At 45.7% G+C, this 14403-nt stretch overlaps 1 protein-coding gene across 1 annotated transcript in view; it reads left to right on the top strand.

Moving 5' to 3' along the window:
* Window positions 1-10490: 10490 nt before the first annotated feature.
* LOC129851819 (melanopsin-A-like) overlaps window positions 10491-14403 on the top strand; it is a 76729-nt gene continuing 72816 nt past the window's right edge. Inside the window, exon 1 of the mRNA XM_055918226.1 lies at window positions 10491-11128. Coding sequence (XP_055774201.1) covers window positions 10940-11128 — 189 coding nt within the window. The 5' untranslated portion in view covers window positions 10491-10939. The remainder of the gene's footprint in view (window positions 11129-14403) is intronic.

Here is a 14403-nt window from a genome sequence, read left to right on the forward strand (position 1 = left end):
CGCTAGCTGACTTGCACCTTGGATAACAGTCCATGTGTGAATGGCAGTTTTTGCATGACTGCAACATTTGGCTCGGAGAGTTTTGGCAGTTCCTTGTCCTCACACCTCTGCTCTCCTCCTTCCTCCAGGTGCATCTGCAGCCTTGTCTTGAGCACATCAGATGCACTAAAGCTCCTGCCGTAGTCCTCATGATACCGTAGTCCTACCATAGTCCTCAAGCTTGTGGCTAGACATCTAGAAACGTGTTTAGATACGCGAGGAGGACCTCCCTCCTCATTAAGAATTTGCTCCACCGTGCTCTCATGTAGAAGTGTGAGTGAGTACTTTATGGCGGAATAACTCATGTGCCCTTGAATAACTCATTTAGGGTCAGCTGGATGATAGAGAGGGTTGGTTCTCAGGCTGAACTGTAATCTTCTTGAAGGAGGCCATTTCTCTCCTGAAATGCCAGGGTCACCTGATAAATACTGGTTGGTCCACATTGGTGTTTGGGAGCCATTGCAGATTGCACTCTGGGGCCTTCTTCTCTTGCTCGACTCCATGGTGACCCTGGCCTTTTACCTTGTCTATACGGGTAACACTATTTCCTTGAAATCAGTTCTTCATACCTATTTAAGAGAAGTTCTCCTCCACAGTTAATGAGCCATTGTCTAAGTTGAGGCAAGGTGGCAGATTTATTTTTTATTTCACCTTTATTTAACCAGGTAGGCTAGTTGAGAACAAGTTCTCATTTACAATTGCGACCTGGCCAAGATAAAGCATAGCAATTCGACACATACAACAACAGAGTTACACATGGAATAAACAAAACATACAGTCAATAATACAGTAGAAAAATTTGTATATATACAATGTGAGCAAATGAGGTGAGATAAGGGAGGTAAAGGCAAAAAAAGGCCATGGTGGCGAAGTAAATAGAATATAGCAAGTAAAACACTGGAATGGTAGATTTGCAGTGGAAGAATGTGCAAAGTAGAAATAGAAATAATGGGGTGCAAAGGAGCAAAATAAATGAATAAATAAATACAGTAGGGGAAGAGGTAGTTGTTTGGGCTAAATTATAGATGGGCTATGTACAGGTGCAGTAATCTGTGAGCTGCTCTGACAGCTGGTGCTTAAAGCTAGTGAGGGAGATTTTTGCAGTTCGTTCCAGTCATTGGCAGCAGAGAACTGGAAGGAAAGACGACCAAAGGAGGAATTGGCTTTGGGGGTGACCAGTGTGATATACCTGCTGGAGCGCGTGCTACGAGTGGGTGCTGCTATGGTGATCAGTGAGCTGAGATAAGGTGGGGCTTTACCTAGTAGAGACTTGTAGATAACCTGTAGCCAGTGGGTTTGGCGACGAGTATGAAGCGAGGGCCAACCAACGAGAGCGTACAGGTCGCAATGGTGGGTAGTGTATGGGGCTTTGGTGACAAAACAGATGGCACCGTGATAGACTGCATCCAGTTTGTTGAGTAGAGTGTTTGGGGCTATTTTATAGATGACATCACCGAAGTCGAGGATCGGTAGGTGATGAGGGTATGTTTGGCAGCATGAGTGAAGGATGCTTTGTTGCGATATAGGAAGCCGATTCTAGATGTCATTTTGGATTGGAGATGCTTAATGTGAGTCTGGAAGGAGAGTTTACAGTCTAACCAGACACCTAGGTATTTGTAGTTGTCCACGTATTCTAAGTCAGAGCCGTCCAGAGTAGTGATGCTGGATGGGCGAGCAGGTGCGGGCAGTGATCGGTTGAACAGCATGCATTTAATTTTACTTGCGTTTAAGAGCAGTTGGAGGCCACGGAAGGAGAGTTGTATGGCATTGAAGCTCGTCTGGAGGTTAGTTAACACAGTGTCCAAAGAAGGGCCAGAAGTATACAGAATGGTGTCGTCTGCGTAGAGGTGTATCAGAGAATCACCAGCAGCAAGAGCAACATCATTGATGTATACAGAGATGAAGCAGGGTGTTAGATGAAAGAAAGACCCTCAATCCTAACGTTTATTTTAATTGTATCTTCCTGCAAATAACCCTATAAATACAAGTTCACATGTCAAATTTTAAAAAAGGGTAAAGAGAGGTCACCAGTCAAAAACAGTCAAAAACAGCCCAGTCAAAAACAGTACATCCATTGGTACATCCATCTTCACAGCTCTGTCTATGAATTTGAGAGGGGTTTTATTTCTCCAGAACCATCTCTTAGCTGGTGGAGCGGGCTGACCACTTTGTTGTTTCTCCAAATGCCCCTTTCATCTCTCCCATTTTGCTTTTGAAGATCTGTAAAAGCAGGTTACTCTAGGGATACAGTATGTTCCCATCTCCCAGTGAGGCTTATTGGCCAATAAAGTTGTGCACCAACAGTTCTGGGGCAAGTGGGTCAGGATACAGTCAGCCTCCCTGGTGGTGTTTGTGTCAGATGCCAGTCATGCTGAAGCCCTGAGTCCACTGGGGTGGAAGCAGTCCAATTGAGAAGGAGGATCAGTACCACCTGATGATGCTGTTATTAGTGCATGATGATGATGCTGCTGTTATTAGTGCATGATGATGATACTCTTATTAGTGCATGATGATGATGATGTTATTAGTGCATGATGATGATACTCTTATTAGAGCATGATGATGATGATGTTATTAGTGCATGATGATGATGTTGTTATTAGTGCATGATGATGCTGTTATTAGCGCATGATGATGATACTCTTATTAGAGCATGATGATGATGATGTTATTAGTGCATGATGATGATGATGTTATTAGTGCATGATGATGATGTTGTTATTAGTGCATGATGATGCTGTTATTAGTGCATGATGATGATTATGATGCTGTAATTAGTGCATGTTGAGGATGATGTTACATCACAGAATTAAATATCTTATGGTAAGCACATCCTGCCTGTGGCCCCAGGGACTGTGAGCCTGCACACTCCTCTTCAAATGTAAATATAATTAATCCATGGTAATCAGCAGTTGTTCAGTGGCTTTAATTAGAAATATGTAGTCATGTTTGGTCTTTTACAAAAATGTAAACCCAACATGCAACATTTTCAAAGATTTTACTGAGTTACAATTCATGTAGGGAAATCAGTCAATATAAATAAACAAATTAGGCTTTAATCTATGGATTTCACATGACTGGGCAGGGGTGCAGTCATGGGTGGGCCTTGGAGGGCATAGACCCACCGACTTAGCAGCCAGACTTGAGACATCTGTGGCATTGTGTTGAGTGACAAAACTGCACATTTTAAGGAAGCCTTTTATTGTCCCCAGCACAAGGTGCACCTTTGTGATGATCATGCTGTTTTATCAGATTCTTGATATGCCACATCTGTCAGGTGGATGGATTATCTTGGCAATGGAAAATTGCTCACTAACAGGGATGTAAACAAAATCGTGCACAAAATTTGAGAGAAACTAGCTGGGATGTTTTCTGGGACATTTCCGGCATTTTTTATTTCAGCAAATTAAACATGGGACAGTACAGTACAGTATCAATATATATATATATATATAATATATAAATATACAGTTGAAGTCAGAAGTTTACACACACTTTAGCCAAATACATTTAAACTCCGTTTTTCACAATTCCTGACATTTAATCCTAGTACAAATTCCCTGTCTTAGGTCAGTTAGGATCACCACTTTATTTTAAGAATGTGAAATGTCATAATAATAGTAGAGAGAGTGATTTATTTCAGCTTTTATTTCTTTCATCACATTCCCAGTTTGTCATGTCACGACTTCCGGTGGTTGGCGCGCCGGTCTTCTAGCCATCATTGATTAACTTTTCATTTTCCATTTGTTTTGTCTTGTCTTCCCACACACCTGGTTTCAATTCCATCATTACATGTTGTGTATTTAACTCTCTGTTCCCCCCATGTCCTTGTCCGAAATTGTTTATTGTAAGTGCTTGTGCAAGTTATGTCTGGTGTGCGACGGGTTTTGTACCCATTGTATTGTTTGTTTTGTTTACGGTGATTTTTTTATTATTAAACTGTGCCGTTGTAACACAGTTTTTGCTCTCCTGCGCCTGACTTCTCTGCCACCAGTACGCACCCCTTACAGAATTCCGGACCAAACTTATGGAGTCAGCAGGAGCAGGTATAGGGGTGGAGGAGCGCGTCCGGGAGCACGCAGCAATGCTCCACCATCTTGGCACCGCCATGGACCGCGCTGTCCAGGCAATGGACCGCTGGGAGAGACAGGGAGTTCTACCAGCGCCTCCACCAGCACATCCGGGGTCTCCACTACATGCTCCTCCTTCTCCTGGTCCCAATGGGATTCGTCTCTCCCTTCCCCAGGAATACGATGGGACGGCTGCGAACTGCCAGGGGTTCCTGTTGCAGCTAGACTTATACCTGGCAACCGTCCACCCGGCTCCTTCAGGCCGTGAAAGGGTGTCCGCCCTCATCTCGTGCCTCACGGGAAAGCCCTGGAGTGGGCCAACGCCGTGTGGAGAGAGGGAGATGCGGCGTTGGACCAGTTTGAGGAGTTCACCCGCCGTTTCCGGGCAGTCTTTGACCACCTGCCCGAGGGTAGAGCGGCGGGTGAACTCCTCTTCCATCTGAGGCAGGGGACAAGGAGTGTCCCGGAGTTCGCGCCCTGGAGTTTCGGACCCTGGCTGCCGGCGCGGGAGGAGCGACAGGGCACTGATCGACCATTATCGCTACAGTCTGCGCGAGGACGTCCGTCAGAAGTTGGCCTGCAGAGACACCACCCTCACATTCGACCAGCTGGTGGACCTGTCTATCCGGCTGGATAACCTGCTGGCTACCCGCGGACGTTCAGATCGGCGTCTGTTGGTTCCATACCCCCACACCCCCTTTCCGATACCCATGGAGCTGGGAGGGGCCGTGCGCAGTGAGACAGGAGGGGGTTCCAGCTCATGCACCATCTGTGGCCGCAGAGGTCACACTGCCGGTCGGTGCCGGGTTGGTTCCTCTGGGTATCGAGGCAGCAGGCAGGGCGCTCTGGCGTCAACCCAGGTGAGTTGGCACCATTCTCACCCAGAGCCCTCTGTTGCACATATGTTTTTGTATGCCACTTTTCCTGACTTTTCCCAGCATTCCCAGCATAAGGCGCTCATCGAATCAGGCGCAGCTGGGAATTTTATAGATAGATCGTTCGCCTATAGTTTAGGGATCCCCATTGTTCCCGTGGCTGTGCCTTTCCCCGTTCACGCCTCAGATAGTTGACCATTAGGGTCAGGGTTGATTAGGGAGGCCACCGCTCCTCTGGGCATGGTGACGCAGGGAGGTCACAAGGAGAGAATTAGTCTCTTCCTTATTGACTCTCCTGCATTTCCCGTGGTGCTAGGCCTACCCTGGTTAGCTTGACATAATCCCACTGTTTCTTGGCAACAGAGGGCTCTCACGGGGTGGTCGCGAGAGTGCTCGGGGAGGTGTTTAGAGGTTTCCGTTGGTGCTACTACGGTGGAAAGGCCAGACCAATACTGTGTGCATTTTTGTCAGGTAGGACCATACAGCACTGAAGGATAACACATTTGACTTGGAGAGATGTCTATTGAACATCTACCAAAACGTGAAGTCATATTGTTGATATTTCTGCCTATTGTGTCTGTGTTTACAGGTTGTTTGTGTCTGTATGCAGGGCAGAGAGTGCTTGTATTCCAATTATTTTCAATATTTTGGATTACATGAGCTATTGTGGCACACCCAGGGCCGGCCCTGGACGTTCTGCCGCCCTAGGCGAGACAAACATCTGGCGCCCCCCCCTCCTATCCCTGCTAAACTATGTACAGCAGGGGTAGGCAATAGGTTTGGCCTTGGGCAAAAAAATGACTCACCTGAAAGTCGGAGGAACAGAACATAATAGCAGCCCAGTTCATAGGCCTACACTACAAATTAAACACAATTTTTAACACATCTGGTTAGTAGGGTATATAATCAGTTTAATGTCAATAACATAGCCTTATAAGATTACATTGATAAAATCACGAATGTCTCTATTAAATTCATTTTTTATATTTCTGTGTACTTTGATTGGAAGAAATTGCAATCAAAATAAATTGTTGGGCTGAAAAAGGAGGATAATGAAAATAGAACTTTCAGGGAAGAATGTACAGAGAAATAGGCATTCTTACCATATTTCTTTAATGTCAAACCACTGTTTGCAAATAATTCTTAGACATCCTTATGAATCTAAGCATGGCACTTTCAAAGGTTACCTTTCCACCCAGACAGACGCTCTACCTATGCAGAAAAATGTAAGCTTCAACTGCTGGCTACTTATGTCATGCGGAGTGGAACAGGTGAACCCAAGAGCAGATTCAGACGATGAGACTGGGATGAGGTAACCAAGGTATTTATTGAAACACAGGGGGAAGATGGAGTGCAGGCCAGGGGAAGCTTGGGTGGGTTACAGGAAGCCCGGTGCGGAGGCTGAGGCTGGAGCGAGAGGAGTTGGGACTGGGTAAGCAGGTCTGGAGTGGAATCCAAGGACGCAGTGGAGTGGGGGGGGTCCAGGACAGAGTAGCAGGACTGACGAGATGTGGGACTGGAGACAGGGGACAAAGTCAGAGCGGGCAGAACTGTACCGAAGAGGAAAACAGCGTCAGGCAAGGGAAAACAGGCATAACATGAAAACAGGATCCTAGCCAGAACAAACTGTTAAAAAATGCAGACTGACTGAGCAGAGGTTACGATCTGGCAGTGTGGAAGTGGCAGTGCTGAGTATTTGTAGAGGTCTTGATTATGGAACAGGTTGCAGCTGGTTGGGGTCTGCTCTGCCTCCAGCACCCCTGTCTCCGCCCACACAATCACACACACAGAGAGGAAGAGGGAGAGAGTACTGGGGGAGTGGCAGGATGAGAAGTAGAGGGCATGGCAGGAGCAGATGTAACAACTCGTTCATTGCATAACCCAAAAACAGAAGTGATTCCCTAAAAACTGCTTGGGTTTAAACTAACATCTTCTCTTTTCAGAAAGTGAAAAGCTCAATTAATAGGGACAGAATAGCAATGTCAATTTGTTTGTCTCCTTGAATATTATAGGCTGCAGCTCAGCTTCAGAATGTCATAGGGAGGTATCAATATATCCCCATATGCATCAGAATCATGTCTTTCGCGGGCATTTTAAAGCTTGTTTCTACCATAAGGCATCAGAGAGTTAAGCATTGTTATACAACCTGGATATATAATCTGGATACTTTTTATGTATTTATTTCTAAATATAAAGCAAACAATAGATATCCTTTTTGCCCTTTTCTTTAACAAAGGGCATGGCATACCCTCACTCGATTTGAGCCCAAACACACCAAGCCCTTCCCAGACACAAGCCCTTCCCAAAAACTACCAGGAAGCGAATATATATATTTTTGAAACTAATAAGAAAAGAGGCACAATCTCTAAGCCAAAGAGATTCGCTAGTGAAATTTATCAGCATGCAGCAATGTCCATCCATCAGGAGAACAACAGGCCTCCAAGGACATAAATTCACAGAGACAGACAAGCACCCGTTCACTGGTTCTAGCAGAGAAGAGGGCGAACCGGAGGAGTCCAAGCCATCCACTTCCACTGATGACGACATCTCTCTGGGTGGACAAGAACAGGTTGTAGCACCAGTCTAGCCACACCTCCAAACAATGCCGGCGGAAACCTTACTATCTGGCACCCGGACTGTGTGTCGCTCCATGTCCTGGATGATGCTACTAAATCTGACTCCATGACAAAAAGACATGTTAGTGCAGGCTGGGCCACATCAGGATAAGGAGGGGAATTTCCCATGAGATGAGGGGCAACGAATATTTTCGGTGGCCCAATACAATAGGAGGATGGCGAACGGGGAGAGATTGGAGAGACCATGGCTCGTTTATTCCAAGCAAAACGATGCAGCTTTCTGTTTTTGCTGCAAACTTTTTTCACACGAGTGCAAATCTGCGCTGGTCAAGGATAGAACCAGGGACTGGAATCTTCAGCTCGCATGAGAAGTCGCATGACCGCCTAGATAGTTTCCAGAGGTGGAAGGAGCTGGAGATCAGCCTGGTGTCCAAGCAAACTATCGATGCCCAAGCCCAACGGGCTGTTGGAGGAGAGACTCTCCATTGGCAGCAGGTGATGCAGAGACTCATGGCCCTGATACGCGGAATGGCCACCCAGAACATTGCGCTACGTGGGACTACCGACAGGATGAACGAGCCAAATAATGGGAACTTTGTCAATCATCTTAGAGATGGTAGCATATATGGTTGCAAATCTCTATAGCTTATATTTTTAGCTGAAATGGTTTCCACTAGCTAATGTTAACAGGCTAGGCTAGGTTAGGCTACTGCCTTAATCACTAATCATCTTCATCACACACGAACATTCAAAAAACAATACAATAGTTTAAATGGCAGATTCCTTTTAATTAATGTTTCACAATTTGATAATCCCATGAAAAAACACACATATCACCATAACTACCAAGGAAAGTGGAAGTGAACTTCAGGAGAATTGGAAATGGGGTAAGAGGTGGGAACTGCAGCAATGGTTATGAGCTGGTGGCTGAGACATTGCCGGCGGTGTAGTAGACGATCAGGGGCGCTTGAGGGCGGCAGACAATTTCCAAAATGGCGCCACAAATTCATGTGCCGCGATAGGCGACCGCCTAATCTTGTCTAATGGGAGGGCTGGCCCTGAGCACACCCCCTCCAGCCAGGCATTATTCTGCACTGTTTGAGTTAAGGGTGTCTGTCACAATATTTATTAATTTAACCACTTTTGCAGTAATAATTTTTTACAAAACCCTCCATTTCATATGATTCTTATGGACATTACGCTGGCGTCCGAGCTGGGCATCCCCACTCAACCCCTCTTCATTCCCATGGATGTTAGAGCACTGGACGGGCGCTCTATAGGCTGGGTCACCGACCATACCACCCTCATCAATCTACGAGTGTCGGGGAACCACAGTGAGATGATCCAATTCCTGCTAATTGATTCTCCGCAGGTTCCCGTAGCATTGGCATTCTTTTGGCTCCAGCGACAAAATCCCTCAATTGACTGGTCTACTGGTGCCATCGGGGGCTGGAGCCCGTTCTGCCACGCCCATTGCCTGAAATCAGCTCTGCCTGCCCCGGGCCATCTTCCTGGGGGCTTGGAAATTGCCCCGAACCTCTCCGCCATTCCAGTGGAGTACCAGGACCTCCGGCAGGGGTTCAGCAAGGCCCGGGCCACTTCGCTTCCACAACACTGAACGGTACCCAAAGGAGGTTAAACCAGATGCGCTGGCACGCCGCTAGAGCCCCATGGCTACACCCCTGGAAGCCGAGACCTTTTCCCCCTGCTCCAAAATCAATAGCCCCTCTGCTGTTCGTCCTCTGGTGCTCCGTATACTTCTTTTCATGTATACTACTTTTCATGTGTCTAGATCAAAACCCATGTCTCACTGCCCTTTGTCTCCTGTTTCCAGGCCCACCCCTCTCCCCCGTCACATCGACGGCCAACCGGCATACAGGGTGAGACGCCTCCTGAAAGTTCAACATCGGGTCAGGGGATTCCAGTACCTGGATGACTGGGACGGTTATGGCCCGGAGGAGAGGTGCTGGGTCTCCGCTAGGGACATCCTGGACCCATCTCTGAATTCCAACACTGACACCCTGCTCAACCAGGTATCCGTCCAGGTAGGATGCCAGGTGGTGTCCCTAGAGGGGGGGGCTACTGTTACACCCTGATCTGTTTCACCTGTGCTTGTCTCCACCCCCCTACAGGTGTCGCCCATCTTCCCCACTTATCTCCTGGGTATTTATACCTGTGTTTTCTGTCTGTCTGTGCCAGTTCGTCCTGTTTGTTCAAGTCAACCAGAGTTCTCTCTCAGCTCCTGCTTTTCCCCAGTCTCTTTCTCGCCCTCCTGGTTTTGACCCTTGCCTGTCCTGACTCTGAGCCTGTCATCCTGTGCCTTTGCTACTACTCTGGATTGTCGACCCCCTGCCTGCCTTGACCTGTCGTTTGCTTGCTCCTGTTGCAATAAACATTGTTACTTCAACAGTCTGTACTTGGGTCTTAACTTAAACCTGATAGAGCTAGCTGTTGCAGTGTGACAGGTACAGTTGTTGACATGGGATGTGTGTTTGAGTGCCTCTGGCCAGGTTCCTGGTCTGCAGCTATCAGAGAGGATCAGGCCAGGTGAGGACCAATTTTTCTCCCCAGGCAGCGAGAAGAGACTGCAGGTGTGAATACTCTCTGTGCTCTGCTGTTCATGCTCCCAGGTGATTTTATTGACACGTGTCGGCCATTAGGTCTTCATCAGGCAGTGAAGCCTTAAGGGTCGAAATGTATCAATAAAATCACCTGGGAGCATGAACAGCAGTGTGCTGCGTTTTCCTTTTTGTTTTTCAGGAGTTCGCCAGTGTCCAGCACCTGCAAACAAAAATACCTAGATGTGAATATGTTCTTCAGCTTTTGTACATGTACTCTCCCATGTGTAGCCTATTAACTCTACCAACTGGTCTGGCACACCGATCACTCTCTTTAAAAGTAGCTTTCAACATAATGACTAATGTTAGTGCCGAGTGCTCTATTGCCCGACATTGTGAGAGCGCGTGCCATCATTACAGTACAGGGGTGGAGAGTGGCAACTCAGAGCGAGCACATGGAGAAAAGAGAGAGCATGTGCGGCTTTCTCACTTACGTAAATATATCCATGTACAAAAATGTGCTATTAGGGTTGCGTGGCTCGTGCGCAACCGCGTATGCAGCTCCATTCTCGTTTGCGATCGTCAAACTGTTTTATACCACTCTGTCTCACAGACTACCAATATCAAGACCATAACCAACGTAAACTGTTAGTCAACATTCATATCGAGAATTGATAACTCTCCAAAACAGATTCCCACTGTGGAGCTAAAGAGAAGTTATAATTTCCTGAGTGTATTTGCCTATTGCTGGAACACGGACCGGACAGCTTTCGGATTGTGTCAGTACTACGGACTATTTTCTCTTTTCCCATCTACAACCCATGTCGAGTGGCCGGTCCGTCCTGGAGGGCACAGGAGGAGCTATGAACGGCGCCCTGCGCTCGGTTCGGAAGGGCATCTCGTGTCGCTTCCAGGACACGAACTGCACGCGCATCGTGGAGACGCTTTCCTCCTGGAATGACACCGTGGTCAATGAGTACCGGCTGGTGGATCTGCCTTCTGTCACCTCTGTAAGTGTTTCATCTGTGTATTCTGTCTCACGAAATTAAATAAATAGTCGAAGTAGCCTGATCATTCATGCAGGACATGCGTTTGGGTTGAGTGGTTTGCTTTGAGTATGGTTGTAAGAATTTGCTATGATTGCACATGCTGTCCCTCATGTCAAATAATTTATTTCAATGACTGATGCAGCTATAATTTCTGAATGTCATTGCCTTGTCTTGTTCAGGAATCTTTAACTAAGTAGATCAACAATTCAGATGGACATAGATATAAAAATAACGGATATTTTTGCATGATAGGCACATTAGGCCTACAGAAAATCTACTCTCAGCAAAAAAAGCTCTCTTGACAGCTGTTATGTAATGCATGAATACCATTCTTCTCTGGCTGCAGATCTGACATATCAAAAATGCTTATCCATTCACCCTGCAATACAGTGTTATGTTCTACAGAGCAAATCTGCCTAGAGAATGAAAAGTAAGCAAGATGTTCATTGCACTTAGAGTCAAATAGTATCATGTGCATCAAACATTCATGGTTTGGTTAGACTGTCCATCAATAATAACTTACAGCAATGATTCAGAATAGACTTACATTCTTCAGCCTTACTCTTTGTCTGTACTGTATAGTGCCTACCCAAGGCTATTGATTTGTCACCTATTTGCCAACCTTTATTGATGGCCGGTGTCCATGTTCCTATCTTTTGCTCTCTCTCTTTCTGCCGGTCTGTCTGTCTGTCCGTCTCTCTCTCTCTGTCCGTCTCTCTGTCTGTCGGTCTCGCTCTGTGTTTGTGTGTTTCATAGTTATTTGTGAGGTATTTAATGTAACTGTCTAGCTTGCATTCTCATCTGTCTTAATAAATTGTTGTATCAGAATGTTACCCACAGTGTAAATACTCATGCTGAGCTTTTTTTAATCAAAGGGTAAATGAGGTGCAGAGCCCTTTTGTTGGGTAAATATCACCTGCCACCTTTGATTAAATATCAGGATGTCTTTCTGTACATTCTGATGGCATTTCCCTGTTGTTGTTAGTCTGTCCCTGTCCATGAGTTGACACAGCTGTGAGGGATTGAATTCAGATAAGGGATGTTTGAGTATCACAGTTAGACTGCACAACTTTAAATCAGAACCATCCTGTCAGCATAGAAAGGTTTGAAACAAACTGAATCTAATTCAAAATAATAATTTGTACAAATCCTGAATATTTGTGTTCTACTTTCATGCTGGATTTTGATGTGAATGTTTTCACTCAGTGATTCACCCTCCTGCTTTCCCTCCCCTATCCCTATCTTAGTTCAACATACAGAATTGCATCAAATCCCTTCAAAAATCGCTGCAGACCCCTGCATTTCCAGATATTGTTTGTTGGTCCGTTCATTTTGGGGTTTATGGTGTTCATTTTTCCCCACACGAACTCAAACTGCCGCCGTCAACTTTCGAGAGAGAAGTCTCCATGGTATACACAGACGCCGAGTGACTCGAGCATTGCAATACGTTGTTGGGTTTTGCATAGAAAGAGATCATTGATATTGTGGAACAATAGCATGGCTGTCAGTTTGTGATTAGACGTGCACTTGGGAAAATGAACCAATCCATCTTCATTCCTGAAGGAAACGAGGCACTGCAGAAGGTTGACAATTTGTGCAATACAAAAAAACATGAAATGTATATTAATAGACAGAAATGCATTCCGTATGTCCCATAGGCACTTGACATGCCTGATATCTCGTGGCACTTCTGCATCTGTAGCCAGACATAATGAGATTGCCAGAGGCTGTGGGAAAATGGGTTAGTGGCACTGTCTATTGTGTGTGATTCATATAAACATGAATTCAAAAAAAGATGAATCCACTTACACCAGAGTGACTAGGGTTGTTGATTCATAGAACAGGCCTTCCAGAGATTAAATGAAGCCAGTGTAATGCCAACCTCTGGAATGCAATGATCCAATCCTTTTAGTCACCTTGTGTTACATTGCTTTAATGACACAGCTGAAGCAGCAGGTGGCACACTGCCTCCTCATAATGGCCGATGGTCAATGACCTTCAGATATGTTCTTTTTTATTTAACTAGGCAAGTCAGTTATGAACAAATTCTGATTTATAATGACAGCATACCCCGGCCAAATCTGGACGACGCTGGGACAATTGCGAGCCGCCCTATGGGACTCCCGATCACAGCCAGGTGTGATACAGCATGGATTCATACCAGGGACTGTAGTGACGCTCTTGCACTGAGACCGCTGCGCCACTTGACATGTAGTCCTGTGGCCTTTCCCCAAAACTCCTCTCTTAATCTCCAATAGCATATCTATCTGAAGAGTTGACAGGTGATTACTATATGGGGCGGCAGGGTAGCCTAGTGGTTAGAGCGTTGGACTAGTAACCGGAAGGTTGCAAGTTCAAATCCCCGAGCTGACAAGGTACAAATCTGTCGTTCTGCCCCTGAACAGGCAGTTAACCCACTGTTCCTAGGCCGTCATTGAAAATAAGAATTTGTTCTTAACTGACTTGCCTAGTTAAATAAAGGTAAAAAAAAATAATATAAAAATAAAAAATAGCCCAACCGATATATTGGTTTACCGATATTGTCCTTGTAACACTATACTGGTATTGGCTCTTAATATCAGCCTCACTTGCCTTCTTCACACTCTAAATACTCAGTTAGCTGTTCCATTTAGTAATTCATTTAAGCATTACCCAAAACCCCGCCCGGTTGTTGTGTGGTATTTAAGCCTTTACATTTGAAAGACCATGATGACATGAGGAGCGGTCCAAAAAACGACCTTAATTAAATCCCCATATCAACAGATGTTCCCACAGAGGAGGCACCGTGACTGTCTTCAGCACATCAATAACTCTGATGCTGGGGGCGTTGTGTTTACATGCAGGTAAACTGTCTCAATCGATTCTCCTCCACTGAGCTGTACACGCACACGACAGAAAAACCAATCGCCCAGGTAATCCAGCCAGAGGCCGTCAGCACGACAGAGGGGGAAAAAAGAGATCAATTCAGAAAACTCCCCAAGTTTACCATCAATCATTATATATGTATCGGAGGTGAACGATCAATTCAGAAACAAAGGGGGAAAAAGTTCACAAAAGTCATGTACATCTCATCCCCAGCCATGTGTAGCCTGTTATACTATAAGCCTGGCAAGCAAAGCTAGTCAGGCTCTGGCTCACTGAGATTCTTATTTCTACACCACGCACAACAACTTCAAATGGAGGTTTTCCAATTCAAATCTCCCTGATCAGAAGCATGGAGGTCCATCGAGAAGTGG

The sequence above is a fragment of the Salvelinus fontinalis genome, chromosome 1 (assembly GCF_029448725.1).
Source record: "Salvelinus fontinalis isolate EN_2023a chromosome 1, ASM2944872v1, whole genome shotgun sequence".
Taxonomy (NCBI): domain Eukaryota; kingdom Metazoa; phylum Chordata; class Actinopteri; order Salmoniformes; family Salmonidae; genus Salvelinus; species Salvelinus fontinalis.